This window comes from Microplitis demolitor, chromosome 3 (genome assembly GCF_026212275.2).
Source record: "Microplitis demolitor isolate Queensland-Clemson2020A chromosome 3, iyMicDemo2.1a, whole genome shotgun sequence".
NCBI lineage: Eukaryota > Metazoa > Arthropoda > Insecta > Hymenoptera > Braconidae > Microplitis > Microplitis demolitor.
In genome coordinates this window covers 16,759,690-16,778,190 of record NC_068547.1, presented here as the reverse complement: position 1 = coordinate 16,778,190, position 18,501 = coordinate 16,759,690, and the positions used below count along the sequence as shown (strand labels likewise).

General features: G+C 28.6%; 3 protein-coding genes across 4 annotated transcripts; 1 reads left to right on the top strand and 2 right to left on the bottom strand.

Annotated features, from left to right (window-relative positions):
- Positions 1 to 1,353: 1,353 nt before the first annotated feature.
- Positions 1,354 to 4,721, bottom strand: LOC103579803 (RNA polymerase II-associated factor 1 homolog). The gene is made up of 2 exons (XM_014441169.2): positions 4,415 to 4,721; positions 1,354 to 3,064 (listed from the first exon to the last, which is right to left on the bottom strand). Exons 1-2 carry the CDS (start codon positions 4,597 to 4,599, stop codon positions 1,795 to 1,797), a joined length of 1,455 nt encoding a protein of 484 aa, XP_014296655.1. The 5' UTR covers positions 4,600 to 4,721; the 3' UTR covers positions 1,354 to 1,794.
- A 1,876-nt stretch (positions 4,722 to 6,597) lies between these two features.
- On the top strand, positions 6,598 to 7,623 carry LOC103572366 (mitochondrial translation release factor in rescue). The gene is made up of 4 exons (XM_053737413.1): positions 6,598 to 6,656; positions 6,948 to 7,062; positions 7,136 to 7,142; positions 7,277 to 7,623. Exons 1-4 carry the CDS (start codon positions 6,598 to 6,600, stop codon positions 7,621 to 7,623), a joined length of 528 nt encoding a protein of 175 aa, XP_053593388.1.
- LOC103572090 (uncharacterized protein PF3D7_1120600) lies at positions 7,620 to 18,310 on the bottom strand. Of its 2 annotated transcripts, XM_008550503.3 has the most exons (7): positions 17,899 to 18,310; positions 17,649 to 17,761; positions 14,518 to 14,769; positions 14,170 to 14,423; positions 13,953 to 14,088; positions 13,628 to 13,872; positions 7,620 to 12,187 (listed from the first exon to the last, which is right to left on the bottom strand). In XM_008550503.3, the coding sequence occupies exons 1-7, from the start codon at positions 17,969 to 17,971 to the stop codon at positions 8,425 to 8,427; spliced, it is 4,836 nt and encodes a 1,611-aa protein (XP_008548725.1). In that variant the 5' UTR covers positions 17,972 to 18,310; the 3' UTR covers positions 7,620 to 8,424. The 2 variants fall into 2 exon arrangements, with proteins under 2 accessions (XP_008548725.1, XP_053593343.1); XM_053737368.1 differs by lacking the exons at positions 17,649 to 17,761; positions 17,899 to 18,310 and adding an exon at positions 15,280 to 15,688.
- Positions 18,311 to 18,501: the final 191 nt, after the last annotated feature.

Below are 18,501 nucleotides of genomic sequence, written 5' to 3'. Positions count from 1 at the left end.
TAATTGGATTTTTATAATTAATCATTAAGAGTTTATTTTTATTATAAATTTAAAATATGTATTTATATGTAACAGTAAAAAAGTTAATAAATGATAGTGATGAATTAATTTTTTTTTTAATTTCTGGATTATCTAATAATTATAATTCTTTATATCAATGTATAGAATACAAGAATATGTTTTTGAATTTTTTTCTCACTGTATTTTAATTTGCTTTCGTACCTGTTTGCAATAATGTATAAGGTAATTAAATCTAAATCACACACGAATACAAAAAAAAAAAATGATTTGAATAACAACTTAATAGCCCATCATTCCTTATATCACTCTTGCTTAGCACTTATTACTTCCTTCGTTCACTTCGTCCTCTGGTCCACCTTCATTGCATTGTATCTGTGTTTTAACGATTCGTCTTCAGAACTGCACATCCTAGATATACAAACACGAATGATCGGGAACTAGTTCCTTGATCGGGTACTGGGCCTCTTATCTTAATTATGACAAATAATATAAATACTGTTAAAGAAGTCTTGGATAAAAATTATTATAAATTATTTTAAAAGAAGAAACGATGACATAAATTAAAAATAATTACTCTAATTAAAATTAACATGTTTGAAAAAAGTTTTCATCATCATTTCTGGCCGAGACTGAAACTCTCGTAATTTTTTCGAATCTCTAAATTTCCCGACATGACTTTTCTAGTCGGTTCGGAAACTATTCTGAGGTTTAAAAAATTAATATTTAGAATAAGATGCTACCACTGCACTCAATGTACATTTTATGCGTTGATGCTGAAGTTGCAACCCCAAGTCGAGTTCAAAACTTGAAATCCTGTTACTCAAATCTCTTCTTAATTTGTAACTCATATTTGGCAAATATGTATTTACTTACCTGTTTTTAACTCTTTAACTTTTAACTGTTATTTAACAAGATTATAACCTACATTAAAGTATAGAAATTAGTTATACATTTTCGCATGTAGTTTAATTTTTATACTTATCTTGCTTTTACTTATAGACAAACAATATTCATGTTTTGGCAGCCAGTGCTAGTTGAACGAAAAACTCGGGCAGATAAAAAATAAAATATAAATAGTTATTTACAAATAAATTATATTTTTAAATTTATAACATTCAAATTATATCTTTTCTGAGTACTCTCCGATTTTTTTTACCGTCACAATTTTTCCCTAAGGAATAAAAAATCCGTAAAAAAAAAAAAAAAAAGTTTTTCTGCAATAACGTTTTTGTGACTTGAGCTATCGAACTCAGCCAGAACACAAAAGAAGCGTCTTGGTATTCCCAACAAAAATATGTGCATTGCTATACGAAAATATTAATATTTGTTATAGATATGGTCAATTGTTTATAAATTTGCGATTTTGACTTCAACAACTTATTATTTAAACAGTTTTAAATATTTTGGTTTAGACTTTGGCACACAGTTTTTATGATTTTTCCCCTTCAAAATGAGTAGTTTGGACAATCTGATCTGATGAATAGTTTTCAGTTTAGAGCAGTGTCCCTGGTATGCAGACTTTCTGGTCAGAAAGCACTTAATAATATTTAAGAAAATGAAATGACATAAAAACGGGATAATAAGTTTTATTTATTAAACATTAGAAAAATATAAAGATCTACTGAGATCAAGAATTTTCACGCTACAAAAAAAAATATTCCAACATTCTCCTATATATTTTATTCTTCAATAATTTTCAAGTATGAAAATTTCCTTAAATAACGCAATAAATATATTTAAAGTAATAAAAAAAAAAAAAAATAAATAAATAATTTACTCGGACTCAGAATCATTAACATTATTATCAACATTGTTACGTCCAAGGTCATTTTCAACATCATTATCACTATGATATCCATTAGAAATAGGAACATGTTCAACAGAACTGCTGCTTCGTTCACTTTTAGTTGAAGCTGGAGATCCAGAACGAGCGCTTTTACTTGAGCTCAAAGATCTAGATCTAGTTTCTCGAGAGCAAGGTTGCGAGGATTGATCAGAACGTTTGTCATCATCATGTTCATTTTTTTCTTTTTGCTCATTCTTATTAGCTTCACTATGGTCATCGTTGTCTTCAACATCATCAGAAGTCAGGGACTTGAGTTGCCGAGCGCGTGATTCCTGGACCTTCAACTCATGACTATTCAACTGACGATGCTTGACAATCAATTTAGTGCAACTTAGATGATCACCAGCTTGTCTTCTTCTCTTATTCAAACGAACTCTTGTCTCCAGTTCATTATAATACAATCCGTCATCTCTTAAAACCATAAAATAATTCTCTTCATAGCCTTCAGTTGTTTTAGATTTAACGTTCCAGTTGTACTCCTTGTACATTCTGTACTCATAGCTCTCATCATCACGATAATCAAGACCCATTTCCTTGTCTTTTTTGCGCTTCTCAAGAGTCTCGTCAGTCGGTATAAAATACGCAACGAATTGTTCTTCATTTTCGTCCATAACTCCACGTAACATTGCTTGGGACATTATTTCCATCTGCTGGGACAATGAGTACCCAGGCGGTGTGGGATCGGCATCAAATATCACCTGAGCACAAGGATGCTTCCAAAGTTCAAAGTCTGGATAAACAGGCAAGATCTGAACGGGATAAACATTTCGTTTGCTGTGATGTTGCTCGATAGGTTTTTTGCTGTCTTCAAATGTCTTCTCAATGGCTTTTATTTGATTTTCATGATCCAAATAAACGAGACCTTCAGCGATATATTTTTTAATACTAAAACCACCAACTTTAGCTTCCATTTTATCAGCATTCTGTGGCTGGAATCTCGTTGTTTCTGTTGATATATACTCAGTACGACGTAACCATGATACACTTTTAGCATGATTTATAGATCTCTTAGACTCTGGTAGGGTTAAATAATCATCTTCGAGCAACTTTTCATCATCGGGATGCAATTGTACTTCTGATTCTTCACTTTCGTATTGTTCAACATTTGTTAAATCAACTTCTATTCCCATACTATAGTCCGTCAAGAATTCATACTTGTGATTGCGTTCTAACGACGATTGGGTATATTTTGAAAATCTAGATTTTTTTTTTTAAATTTAAAATCAGTTTTGTAATTTATTTTTATTCTATGACAATAAAATTAGAAGATGACTCACAATTTTATAATTTTTAAATAAACAACTTCAATATTAAGGGGGACCATTAGTGTGACCGCCTGAAAAAAACGATGATTTTCGGGAATTTTTTTAAAGAAAACTACCGTATGGAATGTTTTAAGGATATATTTGTGGATATATTATAAATACATGATAAAATTTTTGGACCAAAAAATTCAAAATTCAGCGAGTTATTCACAATCTCCCAAGGCTCCAAAAAAAAGTCCCCCACTGCTGCAGTGATAGCGACCTTCACAGTCCATGGAATCAAAAAAACCAAAAAATTTATTAAACTAGGAGGTATTTCTCGTATCAAGACCCTCGGGCTAAAAAAAATTGAAATTTAACAAAATGGCGAAGTTTTTAAAAAAAATTTTTAATTTTGCACGAAAATTTGATGGTTTTTGGCCTGCTAAAATTACATTGTTGGATGGATCGAAAAACTGGAGGTTCGTGGTACGTAGAAATATTTATAAAAGAAACTGCAATTCAAATCAAATCGATCGGATGATTTGTCTTCGAGTTATAGCTGCAGCCATTTTGAAAAAAGTATTTTCAAGAACCTATAATCGGCTGCTCTTCAGATGGATGTAACTCAAAAAAACTATTCGAAATATGCAATAGAAATAGTAGTATGTTATTTTTGAAGGTATCAACTATCGAAATATTGAAAATAAAAATGAATTGATTTTTCAAAATTTTACACTAGTGGTTCCCCTTAACAGAAAAAAAAATTATAAAATTGTGATCCTGAAGTTAGCAAATAGATAAGAATTTTTGATTTTTTTTTTAATTTATTGAAAAAAAAAAACTTTTAAATATGCACATGTAGAAAATTAAAACATCTATAAGTGCAATAATTTGAAATATTTTTTTTTACAATTTATCGTTTTAAAAAAAGTCAAAAAATTATTAGACGTCGGTCAAATACAGTATCATATAGATGAGTGTGAATGTATAGCAGACGTGAGGCAAATTTAAAATTATCAATAAAAAGAGTAAATAAATAATAAAATTAAATTTTTAAAAAATGGACATTTAAAAATTTTTTAAATTAATAAGTGCATTTTCTATAATTATTATTTTTTTAATTATTTACTCTATTTATTTATAATTTTAAATTTGTCTGATGTCTGCTACATTCACACTCATATCATATAAAATTGTATATCAGATTTTCAAAAGTAGTTTATAAAAGTTAAAAATTTGTAAGCATTTGTATTAACATTTAAATTAAAATTAAAATAATAATTTAATAAATTAAAAATACCTTGCAGATTTGAATGGAAAAATTAGAAATTTCAAATCAAAAGGAATGTCAGGAAGTTTATTAGAATATTGAATACGACACAAAAGTTCGGAATGTTTCAATTCTATTGCAGGTGTTTTTATTTCTGATGGAAATCTACTTATAGCTTCTTGCTCCAGAGGACTTATTACTTCAATGGGTAGCATTTTTTATTCATACCACACACTTTTTATGCATGTTAATTTTTATTTTAGACTAAATTCGGATGATTAACACACAACAGTTACTCGCATGTGTTAGCGTTCCGACAACTGAGAAACAACTGAGATCTACATGTCGTTTTTAGAAGAGAGTTTCATTCGTTTTCCATCCCTTCTACGATTATTAACAAAATGCGCATGTGTTGTAAGTATTTAGACAAAACAACCCGATGATACCCGAAAGATACTTTGTTCTTGGTGCTCTATAAAACTGACGACCGTTTGGAAGAAGAAATGGTTTGAAATTCGAATAACCCAACAAACATTTGAAGTTCACAGTTTCAATTTAGTCACACAATTTCAATTTAAAAATCGTTTAAATGACTTATTTGACAATTATTTGTAATTTAATTTTTATGTCAAATCTTTTAAGCAGATATTTTGCCAGTGATAAAAATTTCTGATCGTTTCGTCACTAGTTTGGTGTCTTAATGACATGTCAAAAAAAAAAAAGCCTAAAAACTGACATCTTATATATGTCACAAAGCCAAGTTTGCAAGTTATAATGAAATTAAGGGTGGGCTCCGTACCTAATAAAATCTCAAAATTTTAATTTTTTCTAACGTTGTAAATATATGTGGGACTCGAATGATGAAAATCTATAATATATACTGATATCAGCCGACGTCTAATGATTGTTGAAATTTTTTGGAAACGATAATCTATAAAAAATAAATATTAAAAAAAAATTGCACTTGTTGTTTTTTACATTTTCGAAAATTGTTTATTGTCTGTTAACTTCAGGATCATGAAAATCTTTTGATGAAGTTCATTTTCTTCTTTTGGTCGGAAGCTAAAAAGATTGCTGTAATGATAATTACTTAATAAATTAATAAAAATATAAAATTCGAGAATTTGTTAGGTACAGCCAAGCCTTAAGCAGTCAAAATGATATTGAAATTTTTTGTCATTATTATTCTTTGCCTCATAATTTATGATAGTGAAGTTAGCCGACGTCTAATAGTTTTTGGATTTTTTTTAAAAAGGTAAATTATAAAAAAAATAATATTTGAAAAAATTGCACTTATAGTTTTTTTAATTTTCTACAATTGCATATTTTTATATTTTATATTTTTGTCATTAATTTGTTGAAAAAAAAAACTCCGAAAATCAACTGTCTGTTAACTTCATGATTTTAGATGTCAAATTATCTCTGTTTAACAAATAAATAAATTAAACTTCGTTCAACTTTATAAATTTAAAAATTTTTTTACAAGGCTTATTTTTCATGAGTGTGAATGTAGCAGACATCAGACAAATTTGAAATTCTAAATAAATAGAATAAATAATTAATAAAATAAAATTTTAAAAAATGCATATTTAAAAAATTTTTAAATTAACAAGTGCATTTTTTATAAGTATTTTTTTTTTTTTTTATTCACCCTATTTATTCATAATTTTAAATTTCTCTAATATCTGCTACATTCAGATTCGTAGCTGAAACTGCTGCAATTTTTTTCTTATGAGATTCATTTTGTCCTCAACATATTTTATAAGTTTTTAAAATTAATAATACAATAATTTTTTTTTAATTCTCTAATACTTATTAAAAAGTTTCATAATAGTTTTGTTTTAACAATAAAGTAAGTAAATAAAATAGTAATATGACTTTTTATAAAATGACCATAAAGTTAGTAGACATTTTAAAATATTTGGATTTTTTTCTAATAAAAAAATAAAAAATTATTTTGGAAAATTGCACATGTAATTCATCAAATTTTTGACATGTGCATTTTTGAGAAATATTTTTTTTTTTTCATAATTTATCTGTTAAAAAAATTTTTTTTTAAATTCAAATATCTGCTAACTTTACTATCATTTTTATAAAATAAAATTCCAAGAATAAAACATTTTAACGTGTCTCAAGTTTCTTTTAGTTTCACTTGCTCTAAAGTTTCTGAGAATTTCATTATATTCATTGAAGTCAAGTGTTTGTGTTATACTATGCATTGGGGATTATGTTCCAAAACAAATAATATAAAGACTGAAGAAGAATTTTTTAAGTGTGTATGTACTCCTAAATGTAAATCGATGAAGATATTACAGATCAATTGCCATTATATCAAACTTGAAACATTATCTACCGAAGATATGTCAGATATAATAAAATGATGCTGCCATCTAGTGTTTCATTTCTTAGAATTATTTCTGCATAATTTTTCATCTTATCTAAAAATAATTATTTATTATTAAAGTTTGTTATAATTATAATAATATATTTAAAAAAAATATTGATGTTGATCAATTTATAAAATGAGAAGAGAAGTATTAAAATTATATAAAGATTTACTCAGGTACGGTGATAACTTAAAATTAACTGATAAAAAATACTATAAATCAAGAGTTAAAAAAGACTTCTATGATAATATTGAGTTGAAAAATTCTGATGATATTCAATTTTATTTAGAGGTAATTATTTTAATTGAATTATATATTTTAATTAATAAAACATAATTAATATTTAAATATTAAATTTTTACAGAAAGGACGTGAGTTGTTACTAAAAAAAAGGATTGTCTAGATTTCCTTTAATTAAATTAAAAAAAAATGTTTTTATTAAATAATCAATTAAAGTTAATAATTAAAAATCAATTACGTTATAAGTCATACAAAAAATATTTAGATTTTTCATACGTACCAAAACTCAATGAAAAAGATTTAGAAGAGCAATGGGTCAAAGGAAGTGGTCCTGGAGGCTCAGCAGTAAACAAAATGAGCAATTGTGTAGTTTTGAAACACAAACCATCAGGTCTTGTCGTAAAATGTCACCAGACACGTGATGTCCATGAAAACAGTAAGATAGCAAGAGAAATCATGATCACAAAATTGGATAATAAATTAAATGGCGAGCAGTCAATCGAGAGCCAAAAAAGACGATTGATGGCCAAAGACTCAGCAAACAGAACACGAAAAAGATCTAAATTATTGGAATTAAAGGAGGCATTCAAAAAACGTGAAGGCATTGATTAATTTTTTAAATTATCTCTTTGTATTTTTTTTTTTTAATTTTTTTTTGTTCATTTAATTAACAAACATATTTTTTTTAATAAAGAAAAATTAAATAAATAATCCAGTGGATCGTAAAAAAAAATTATTTTTATAATTAATTTATCATATCAATTAAATTTTCCTATTTTCGATTAAGATATTATTTCTGTCAGTAATTACCATTGTATTTCATCATTATTATAACATATGCAGTCTTGCGTATACTAATTAATATTATTATAATAAATCATTAATATTATTTTTAATTTATGCAAGTATTTATCCACGAAGCGTGTGATTGTATGATATTTATCATGATTAATTATTACCGATTTAATGATACGTCAACAAACAAAAAAATTAAATTATTTATACAAAATAAACTTAAAATGATTTAAAAAAAAAGTTAAATATGTAATTGATATACTGAAATGTTTTAGCGCGTCGTACATTTAAAATTGCCCGACATCTATACTATTTTTTTTTTAATTTTCTTAATTTTTATCTTTTTTTTAATAATAATACATTCCGAGTTCTACATGTAATGCGAAAATTATTATAAATAGTAGACATTAGAGAAATATTAATTTGTACAGTATTAAGAGTTAATAAATTTTAGAGATTCAAGTCTAAACATTATCATTGTATCACACAATGTTCAGAATCGAACTGATAAAATTTATAAAATTTACAAGTAATTATTATTATTATTATTGTTATTTGTTAATTTTATCATTAATATTATCATTGTTATAGTTAATGTAGAAATTTTATAAATTAATTTCAACTATTTTTAATCCACCGGTTAATTAAACCCTTAGAACGTTTGTATCGTTTAGCGGGTGGTGATGAATTAAGTTTAGGTGAACTAGAACTTCTTAATCGGCGATTACTGGCAACGGTAACTGATAAAATATTGTGATCCATATCAACCTGGTCCTCTATTTTCATTACCCTGACAACTGGTTGAAACTCAATGCTAGACCGTCGTTGTTGTAGTTCAGGTGTTGATACAACTCTTTGTTGCTGTAAAATAACACGTTCTGACAATGGACAGTCCATCTCATCATCATCATCATCATCTGGTTTTTTACAATTTTCATCATCAAAACTCGTTTCCGATGTATTTCTTTTCTTTCGCGGTCTTTTTTTAGTTCGCGTGAGTGCTGGCGTTTGTTTTTTCTTTGGACTGCTGCTGACAGAGTCCTTTCTTTTATAACCACCAACTTGACGAGTTTGAGTATCATCTAGTTGTGATATTACAGACTGCTGAGTTGCCTCATTTACTTGACCATCAGCAGCGACATCAGCACTCGGTGATTCACGTGTACTATTATTCTCACGTTGCCGTCGTTTTGATAAACCCGTAGCAGTTGAATTATTCTTTCTCGATATAATTGCCGTTGAATTTTTTTGCCTACACAAATTATCGTGATTTTCAATTTCAGGATGTGATTCTATTGTCATTGATGAAGATGGTCTAGCATCAAGTACTTGACGCTGTTGCTGACGTTTACGCGTAGATTTTAAATTTATTTTAGTACTTGTACGACTGTCTTGTTGTTTTAAAACATTATCATGATTATTTTCATCATTACCCTCATCACTTTTCTCCTCATCACACTTTTTCAATAAATCATTACTATTAACTTCATCATAGTTTTTATTATTATCTAATTCACTTGGTTGACACGACGATGATTCATTTAAATCATTTAAATTTTTATCTTTGATTCCCGGTAAAATATTTGAATCATGAGACGATGAGTCTGCAGATTCAGTTGCTGATGATTGCAGTCTTTCAATTATTCTCTGTTGATTTAATCTACTTTCTTCATCTTCTTCTTCCTCATCCTCATCCTCACCGTCCTCCTCTTCTTCTTCTTCCTCTTCATCCTCATCGGGATTACGAGTACGCGTACTTTTAGCTGGTAAATTTTCACGCTCAGAGTCAACATCCGGTGTCACTTGCTGCTTACACTGCAATTTTTTTCTTGTTTTTATTCCAGGCCAGCCTGTTCTATTTTTTCGCCTCTTACGGCGTTTTAATGGAGACTCAATAATAACTTCACCACACTCTGAACTAGCACACGATGAATTCTCAAGACCATTAAAATGCTGCCGACAATTATCCAATAATTCAAGTAAATTTGACGGTGGACCAGACGGTTCTGATGCTATTATTAATTGATGACGTGAATCTTGTTGTTGCTGTTGATAATTTTTATAATCTTCTTGATATTCTTCTTCCTCACTAATATTGTCCAATTCAGGTTCAAATGAATCTTCAAAAGGTACATCTGCATTTAACATATCGTCTATACTTTTAACTATTTCTTTGAGCTCAAAGTCAGTACTAGATTTGGCATCTGAATTAATTGTATTTACATCAACTCGAGTATCATCATTTAAAACACTCATATTAATTGACTGTTGCTGCTGTATTTGTTGTATTTGTTGTTGCTGTTGCTGCTGTTGTTCACGTTTACGAATAATTGTTGACATGATAGCCAAAGTCGAAGCATGACATCGTGGACTTTTTCTAGGCGATCGTCCCAGACCATTTGGACCCTGCGCCCGAACTCGTTTACGTGATTCATTTTTCTGACAAAGTTTAATAAGATTTTCATGAAAGTTTTCAATTTCATAGGGCAACAAAAATGGTTTGCGTGAATCAGATTCACTAAAATAGTGCCAAAATTCAGCCCCGTCATCTTGACGCTGATATGTCTGATACCAAGGCTCGGATTTAGGAACAGATTCAAATGAAAAACGCATTTTTTCAATTTCAGCCGATGGTTTGGACGGATACAATTTTTCTTCAGTACTCGGTGGTGTCACTTCTTTACCTTCAGCATCAACTTCTGGTACAACACTAGCCGGTTGTTGTTCAACAACTGCCGGTACTTTATCACATTTATTTATTTCCAGAGGATTATCTTGACTTTTGACAATATCAGCCGGCAAACTTTGAAACCTTAATCTACTACCAGGTGTTTCAAATTTATAATACTCTGAGTTGTCTTCAATTAACGCTTCTGCCTGGGTACGTCTTCTCTTTTTAGCCCGACCAACATTACTCGAATCCTGCGAATCATCATCAACAGCAGGCTCTTCTTTTACGGGTGATGGATCTGGTAGTTGCTGGACATCAGGAACCGGCGATGATGATGGAATAGACGACGAAGATGGTTTATTATCTCCATCACTTGTCTCAGTGTCTTTAGCAACAACGCTGCTACTACTATTACTGCCTGATTCATTATTCCAGTCGGTCGAGTTACTCCACTCATCACGTCTCGAGTCACCAAACATAAAAGACTCAGCTTCATCACTCAATAACGACAACTCAGACTTTCTTACCCGTTTGAATCTCACAACAACCGGCTTTTCACTCGACGGACCCTCATCTTTTTCAACTTCTTTCTCAACTTCTTTAATCACCGGCACACTGTGATTATTGCTGTTCAAATGCGCCGTATTTGATCTCAATTTATTACCTATAACTTCGACTTTGTAAAATGCACGATTGTCTTTAATCAAACGTTCTTCAACAGATTGCCTTCGGCGTGCACGTGATGATCGTCCCGCTATTTTCTTAATATTATTATTGACTCGATTACACTTTGTTTTATTACTCTCCTCCTTGTCATTATTTTCTTCAGATTTAAAAATTTTTGTACTTTTAACTGATTTATCATTAGCATCATCATTAACTTTACTATCCACAGTTGACTTGTTTTTATTATTGCCATCACTACCTACTGTTTCAAATGTCTCAACACTATTGTCCGTTTTTTGTGCCGACGGAATAACTGATTTAACCACCGATCCATTGCAGCGAAAATCTTTAACCGGTAGTTTTTTATTATCATTATTTGTTACTATTTTAACTGGACACTCTTTTTTCTTACCCGATAAATCATCATTTAAATTATTATTGTCTTTAGCATTATTCTCACTAATACTTCTATCAGGACACAAAATACTTTTTTTACTACGATCACGGCGATCATCAAAACGCGAAGATAATTCTTGACTTTTTCGAGGCGTTTGTTCGCGACTGTCTTTATTTTTAACTCTCACATCATTTAACTCACTCAGTGGACTTTTTTCTATAACCATCGTCGTTGTTGTTGTTGTGGTTGATTTATTATCTTTTAAAAGAGGCTCCTTATTATCATCGTCGCCATCATTGTCATCACACTTGTCCGGCGCTTCATCTTCTTCAATCCAAATAGTGCCTTTCGATCGTTTTTTAATGGTATAACGTTCAAGTTTATCAAATAACTTTTCACTTTTATCAACTTCATGCCACGGACTACCTTTTGAACGCAACAGATGACCACTCTCGTGTTTAGCACGGGCACGTAAATTATGAGGTGAACTTAAATTTAGATTGAGCTTACGTCGCGCCCCATTACACTGGACCATTTTCAATTCATCCACACCATAATCCGCTAAATCAGACTTGTTTGTCTGATTAACTTCCTCGTTTCTTATTATGTTGTGAAGATTATCATTCCCATCGGTGTACAAATCTTTTCTGTAAAATAATAAAAAACAAAAAATATATTATACATGTAATTATCAACTTAAAAAATTGTAATTAAAATTTAAATAGGATGGAAGTGTCATTTTTTCCAACTCAGGACCAATTTTTGACAGTTGAGAAATTTAAATAAAATAATTCGTACATACAGATAATTTTTGAATAAAAATTACCCATAGTTTGATACAGTAAGGACATCTAGCCAGTTTAATTTTTACTTTATGTGGAGTAAGATCCTTAGATAAAACTTATATTCTTGATGAAGAGATTGTAGGAACTAAATTCAATTGATATATTAAAGCTATGTGATAATAGGTAGTAATAGATATGTTTGTATTTCTTTGTAGAACGTCTGAAGTGTCAATAAAGACACGAAACGGCGGGAAATAATAGACAATCTTGAGTTGTTATTTTGATCCTACAACCTCTTAATCTACAATTTAAATTTTTACTGGGTTTTTAGTAGAAATTGCACTTAATTTATAATAAATTTAGATATTTACCACATGTCCTTACAGTATCAAAATTTTTGAGTAATTTTTACTAAAAATTTCTCTACGCGTAAAAGACGCAATGGCATACAGTCGGATCTCGTTATAAAACTAGTTCGGGGATGTAGGGAAAAAAATTTTTAGAATTGAAGTTTCCACTATTGTAATTTAGTGTTTGCGTCCAAACCTCGTTATGACTATCGGCCTTTTACGTTTTATTTACGCATTCGGTTTAACTCTGCTCTATTATAAAAAGGAATCTATTTTATAATTAAACAGATTTTTGCCGTTCGTTTTTCTTAACTTATTATGTACCTGAAAATCAGAATGTTTTTCGCGTAACGAAACTGAAATAAATTTATATAATTTGACTACTTAAGAAGTAGTTCCGGAGGTGGCCTAAGATTTTCGGCCGACATACCAGCATCTATAGGCGAAACTGGAATCAGTTTCAGAAATCCAATCATCTTGTGGATTTTTAACTTTCCAATTTTTTTTTTTTTTTTTTTTCATTGCGCGAAAAACATTCTGATCTTCAAGTACATAAGTCGTTATGTAATACCACGGAATTTTAAGTATTCTTTATGAAAATAAATTACTTAATTTATAATCTATATGCATATATATTTTATCTTGATTCTAGTCATATTGTTCGTTAGTCTTATAGCGAAGTTTCGGCGCAAAATTTTCATTAAGTTGTTGATGGAGAAAGCGTTCCGAGAGTTTTAACAAATTGAGGGGAAGAGTTTTATAACACGTAGTCTTATAACGAGGTCCGACTGTAATTAATTGTTAAAATGTATTAAAAGATACTTTTATCCCTCTATTGAAATGGAAATTTTATTTAATACTTGTTGATTAATTAAAATAAAGTATTAAATGTTCAAAAATGGAGCAGTGGCCACAAATGGTACTTCTACTTTAAATAAATAACTTGACTTACTCAACATCATCTGGTTGATTGAGCTTTAAAAAAGCCTCGACATTAGCTCCCGCATTTATCAATGAATCAAGTGATAAAAAATTATCATCATTGCGAACAAATGTAAGATGCTTATCACTCTGCACATGCTTTGTCAGATCCTTGTAGTCACACCGACAAATTTCACAAAAACCACCGACTAGCTGTTCAGATCTTCGAGCACGTGTTGCAGTATTAGCTCGCGGCTTACGAGTCATTTCTTTTTTCTTAAATAAATTATTCATCAATAAATTAAATGATAATTATTTTAATTACATTTAAATAAAAGTACATTGAAAATATCTACCTTATTTATTAAATTATTACTTTGTTTTTCTTCCTCTTTAATCTCTCGTGGTTTGTCAAACGGACAAGTACCTGGTTCACCGTCAAAATTAAATGTCGGCCAGACTGGTAATTCTAGGAAGACTGGTCTTGTATCTCTATATGTAAATATAAATTACTAGTAAATAATAGAGGTATTTAATTAAATTAAAATAATGTTCTTTAGTGGCATTAATTACCTTTTAAAGGATTCAAACTTGACATATGATTTTTTAAATTCTTTAACTTTAAGATCCTTATCAGTATTTATACGATTAACACATTTAAGTGTATTAGTATCTTTTAATGAGGCATAAATCTTATCTAGCCACACTTGTAATTTGTCGGTAGTCCAGATAGGTATGCCCCAATTGAAGGCGTTATCGAGCGGATCTACTGAACACTGTTGTGGTTGTGTCAGAGCACGTTCCAACATTGCATCCACTCGCGATTTCTGTTTTTAAATAAAAAAAAAAAACAATAAATTATTATTTTAAAAATTAAATTTCTATCAATAAAAATAGCAAGTAATAAATAATTATTATTACAGTTCTCTGGGCAGTGTGGCCCCGCGTATTAGTTGAATTAGACAATGGGCATTCACCGTTGAAGGACGGCGTTGGAGGCGTCCAAGTTGACGTTGGGACCTCTACACTCCTCAGCGAGGGAGGTCCCGCGCTCCCTCCACTGGTGTAACCCCATTTTTTTTTATCTGAACTTGCGGCGGCTTGTTGTTGAAATTTATCCGCTCGATCGCTAACAACCAGCGTCACCCTCGCGTCTAAAAATAATTCAATACTCTGAAAAAATAATAAATAAATAAAATAATTAAATTATTATCATAAAAAAAAATACCGACAACTTGAATTTAAATATTATTTAAAAAAATAACACACATGTACACTCATAATTATTACAGTTAATTAATTTTAATTGTATAAATAATAACACAGATTAAATTTTAATTTCATAAACTCACATCTATTGACAACGCCTTATTTTTATAAGTAATTATAAATAATTAATACTAATTACAGTAATTAAAAAATTATAAAATATATATACAAAATGCAAATAGCAACGACTAGTTTAATAATAAAAATAAAAAATAAATAATAATAAGTTAAGTAGAACATGATAAATAATAATGTAACAGTTACGCGAGCAGCAGACTTACGATAAAATTGCTGGAGGAATTGGTGTCTGGGTGATAGTAGATTACTGTCAACCAATATATTGTAATACACAATTCGCTACACCAACATTAACGCAAAACATTCTCTCTCATAATTCTAAAGTTATATACACACATTTATTGTCTTGCGCAGCCGACGCCTTATAATAAAAAAATCCACGGGAGTAAATAACATTTACAAAATAGTTAATTGTTTTATAAATCTATCATTGATCAATAAGTTGATAACACCAGCAAACATGTTATTTATAATTGTTTTAATATTTATGTAAATAATTAATAAATGCAAGAGTACGTTCCCCCCTGTTTAACTGTCACGCACAAAATGGCCATTCGCCGTTAGCAGCTTGCCACTAGCACCTGGAGGCGGCGCTTTTACCTTTATTATTATTTTTATTTACATTCATTCATATATTTATTTATTTATTTATTGTTATTTTAAATAACTTGAGTTCTATTAATATAAATCTATACTTAATGTTTACTCGTATACATGTAACTCGGGTCTTGTCAATCATCAATATTTCAATCGCTTGATAAAATCATTCAGGTAGCTTGCACCAGATGGAGTTTTAAATCCCGGGTTAAAAGCAAGAGATACACAAACTTATGCTTTACATGTGGTATCAATTACTAGTATCCATATATATATGTTTATATATTTGCAAGTGATGTAAATTAGTAGTTGTAAGGATGTCAGTGTGTTAAGTATTAAAATTATGAGTATGAGTGATACAAAAGTTAGCTGACGTCTAATAATTTTTTGATTATTTTAAAAATGATAAATTATGAAAACAAAAAATTTTTTTTAAATCATGAGTGTAAATGTAGCAGATATCAGACAAATTTTGAATTATTAGAAAGGTAAAAGGCCGTATCCCCGCTCACTTTTCATTGGAATAAAAGTAAATCACTCAATATAAATTAATGAATAAAATGAAAAATCATAAATTTTTTTTTGTACTTATTTTTAGTAGTTTTAAGCATTAGAATAATATTGAAGTTTGAAGAATAATGTTGATAATTAGTTATTATTAATTTTTTAAATAAGGTTCTTGAGTGTACCCATAGTCGCTCACTAAAAGTTATCATGTATCATTATTCGCTCAACACATGATCTTATAGTTACTCAAAGACAATATCAATTAAACTATGATAATTTTATCGATTTGGAAAATAATTTATAAATTATACTACATTATTCTTTCGTAATATAAAATTTCATAAATTTTGAAAATATATTTAATAAGATATAGGTATAACGATTCTTAAAAAATTTGACGTAACCTAAATTTAATCTAACGAATGAACGTTTAAGTAAACTATGTTCGGCTGAGCGCAATTTTGAAAACAGTCACTTAATTTAAATTTATCATCTAATATAAAATAATTTGATTCATCATATTTTAATATATTTAGATTTACAAATAATTATTTGTCAATAATAATATTTTTAGTTGATATTGTTTTTTTAAATTACAAAAAAAGCATTAAACAGTTAAAGTGAGTGAGTAATGGTACTCAGCTTACCTTAGATAGAGTAAATAATTAATAAAATTAAATTTAAAAAAAATGGACATTTAAAAAATTTTGAAATTAATAAGTGCATTTTTCATAAATATTATTATTTAAATTATTTACTCTATTTATTTATAATTTAAAATTTGTTTGAGGTCTGTTACATTCACACTCGTAAAAAATCGCGCTAATTGTTTTTTAAAATTACCCAAGCGGCACAAAAAAAATTGTTGAATTTTTGTTAAGTTTAAGGCGAAAATTTGTAATTATGTAACAGAACTTAAATTTATCAAAAATTCAACAATTTTTTTTTGTGCCGCTTGGGTTTATACATAAACATGCTTTTAATTTTTTTTTATAATTGATTTTTTGAAAAAAAAAATCTAAAAAATGTTAATTGTCTGTTAACTTCAGGGTCATTGAATGTAAATGTAGCATACATGCGATAATTTATAAATTTTAATTAAATAAATAAATTAATTAAAACAATGAAATTTAAAAAAAGGCGCGTACTGATTTTTCAATTATCTAAATACGTATTTTTGAATTTTTATTTTACTTAAATTTAATTAATTCATTTGAAAATTTAAAAATTGCCGATTGTCAGGCGAATTCACGCTCAGTAAAATGTACTATCTTTTCAATACACATCGTGTCAACAAACTATTTGTACACAATAAAATATTTACTTTATCATAAATGCGTTCTTCAAATATATGACAGTTTATTTAATACTATTTTATGTCAATACTGATAATTTATAAATAATTTTTAATTGATAAATAAAATAAAAACAAAATTATTTTAATGGGCGGGTGTGTAGATAATTTTAAAGCTCGAACTAAAAATGGCGGGAAGTGAGCATTATTTTTAACTTGTTTATTATTATCGTAATTAATAATTTATATTTATAGAGATAATTACATTTAATTTAAAAAAACAAAATTAATAGTAATAATAACTTACGCCACCAAGTTCTTTTATTCTCGACTCGAATCTAGTTGATAATGAATGATTTTTAATGTCAAGATAAAATCTTTTTTTTTCCAATGGCTTATCACCTCTTTGTAAACGAACATCTGTAATTAATTATGATTATTGTTTGCTTAATTTGTAATTTATAATTAATTATTTTAATTGTTTTTTTTTTGTTAACAAGCTAACAAAATATTATTTTATAAATAACGCGTAATTATAATTAATTTATGAAACATACGTGACTGTTGAATTTTTTTATCTGCCACCAAGGATTTTTGTTTCTGATTATGATTTTTAGAAGGCGATACCATTCCTATTAAATGAACCGCGTCGTAATATTATTTTTTCTTACTACAGCACTTTCCATTCTCACAAGCAATGGCCACATTCAATTTGACGTATTTTTTTTCTCACTTTATTATTATTATTTTTTATTTCATTATATATTTTATAAATTTATTAATAACTCAAGTTAATAAAACATTGTGACAGAATTTATTTATAATAACAATTAAATTATAAACTATAAATCATAGTACACAAAACATTGATAAATATCGAGATATTGCTAATTTTGTTACTAATTTTATTTCAATCCATTGAGATAAAAGTCTACCGACCCATGCTACGAATACAATAAATGGCGCGTGCATTAACTGTATAGGTATGTATATATTTAATATATATTTTTTTTTATTTACTATAATGTATGTAATTTAAATTTTAATTCTCTAGAAACAAAGTTGGTAGTGACAGACAATTGCTGCGGCGTGCCGCAGAAGTATAGCAACTTGGCGCGAAATTTAAAAACTAATTCAAAGACAGTAAAGTTAGCGGACAT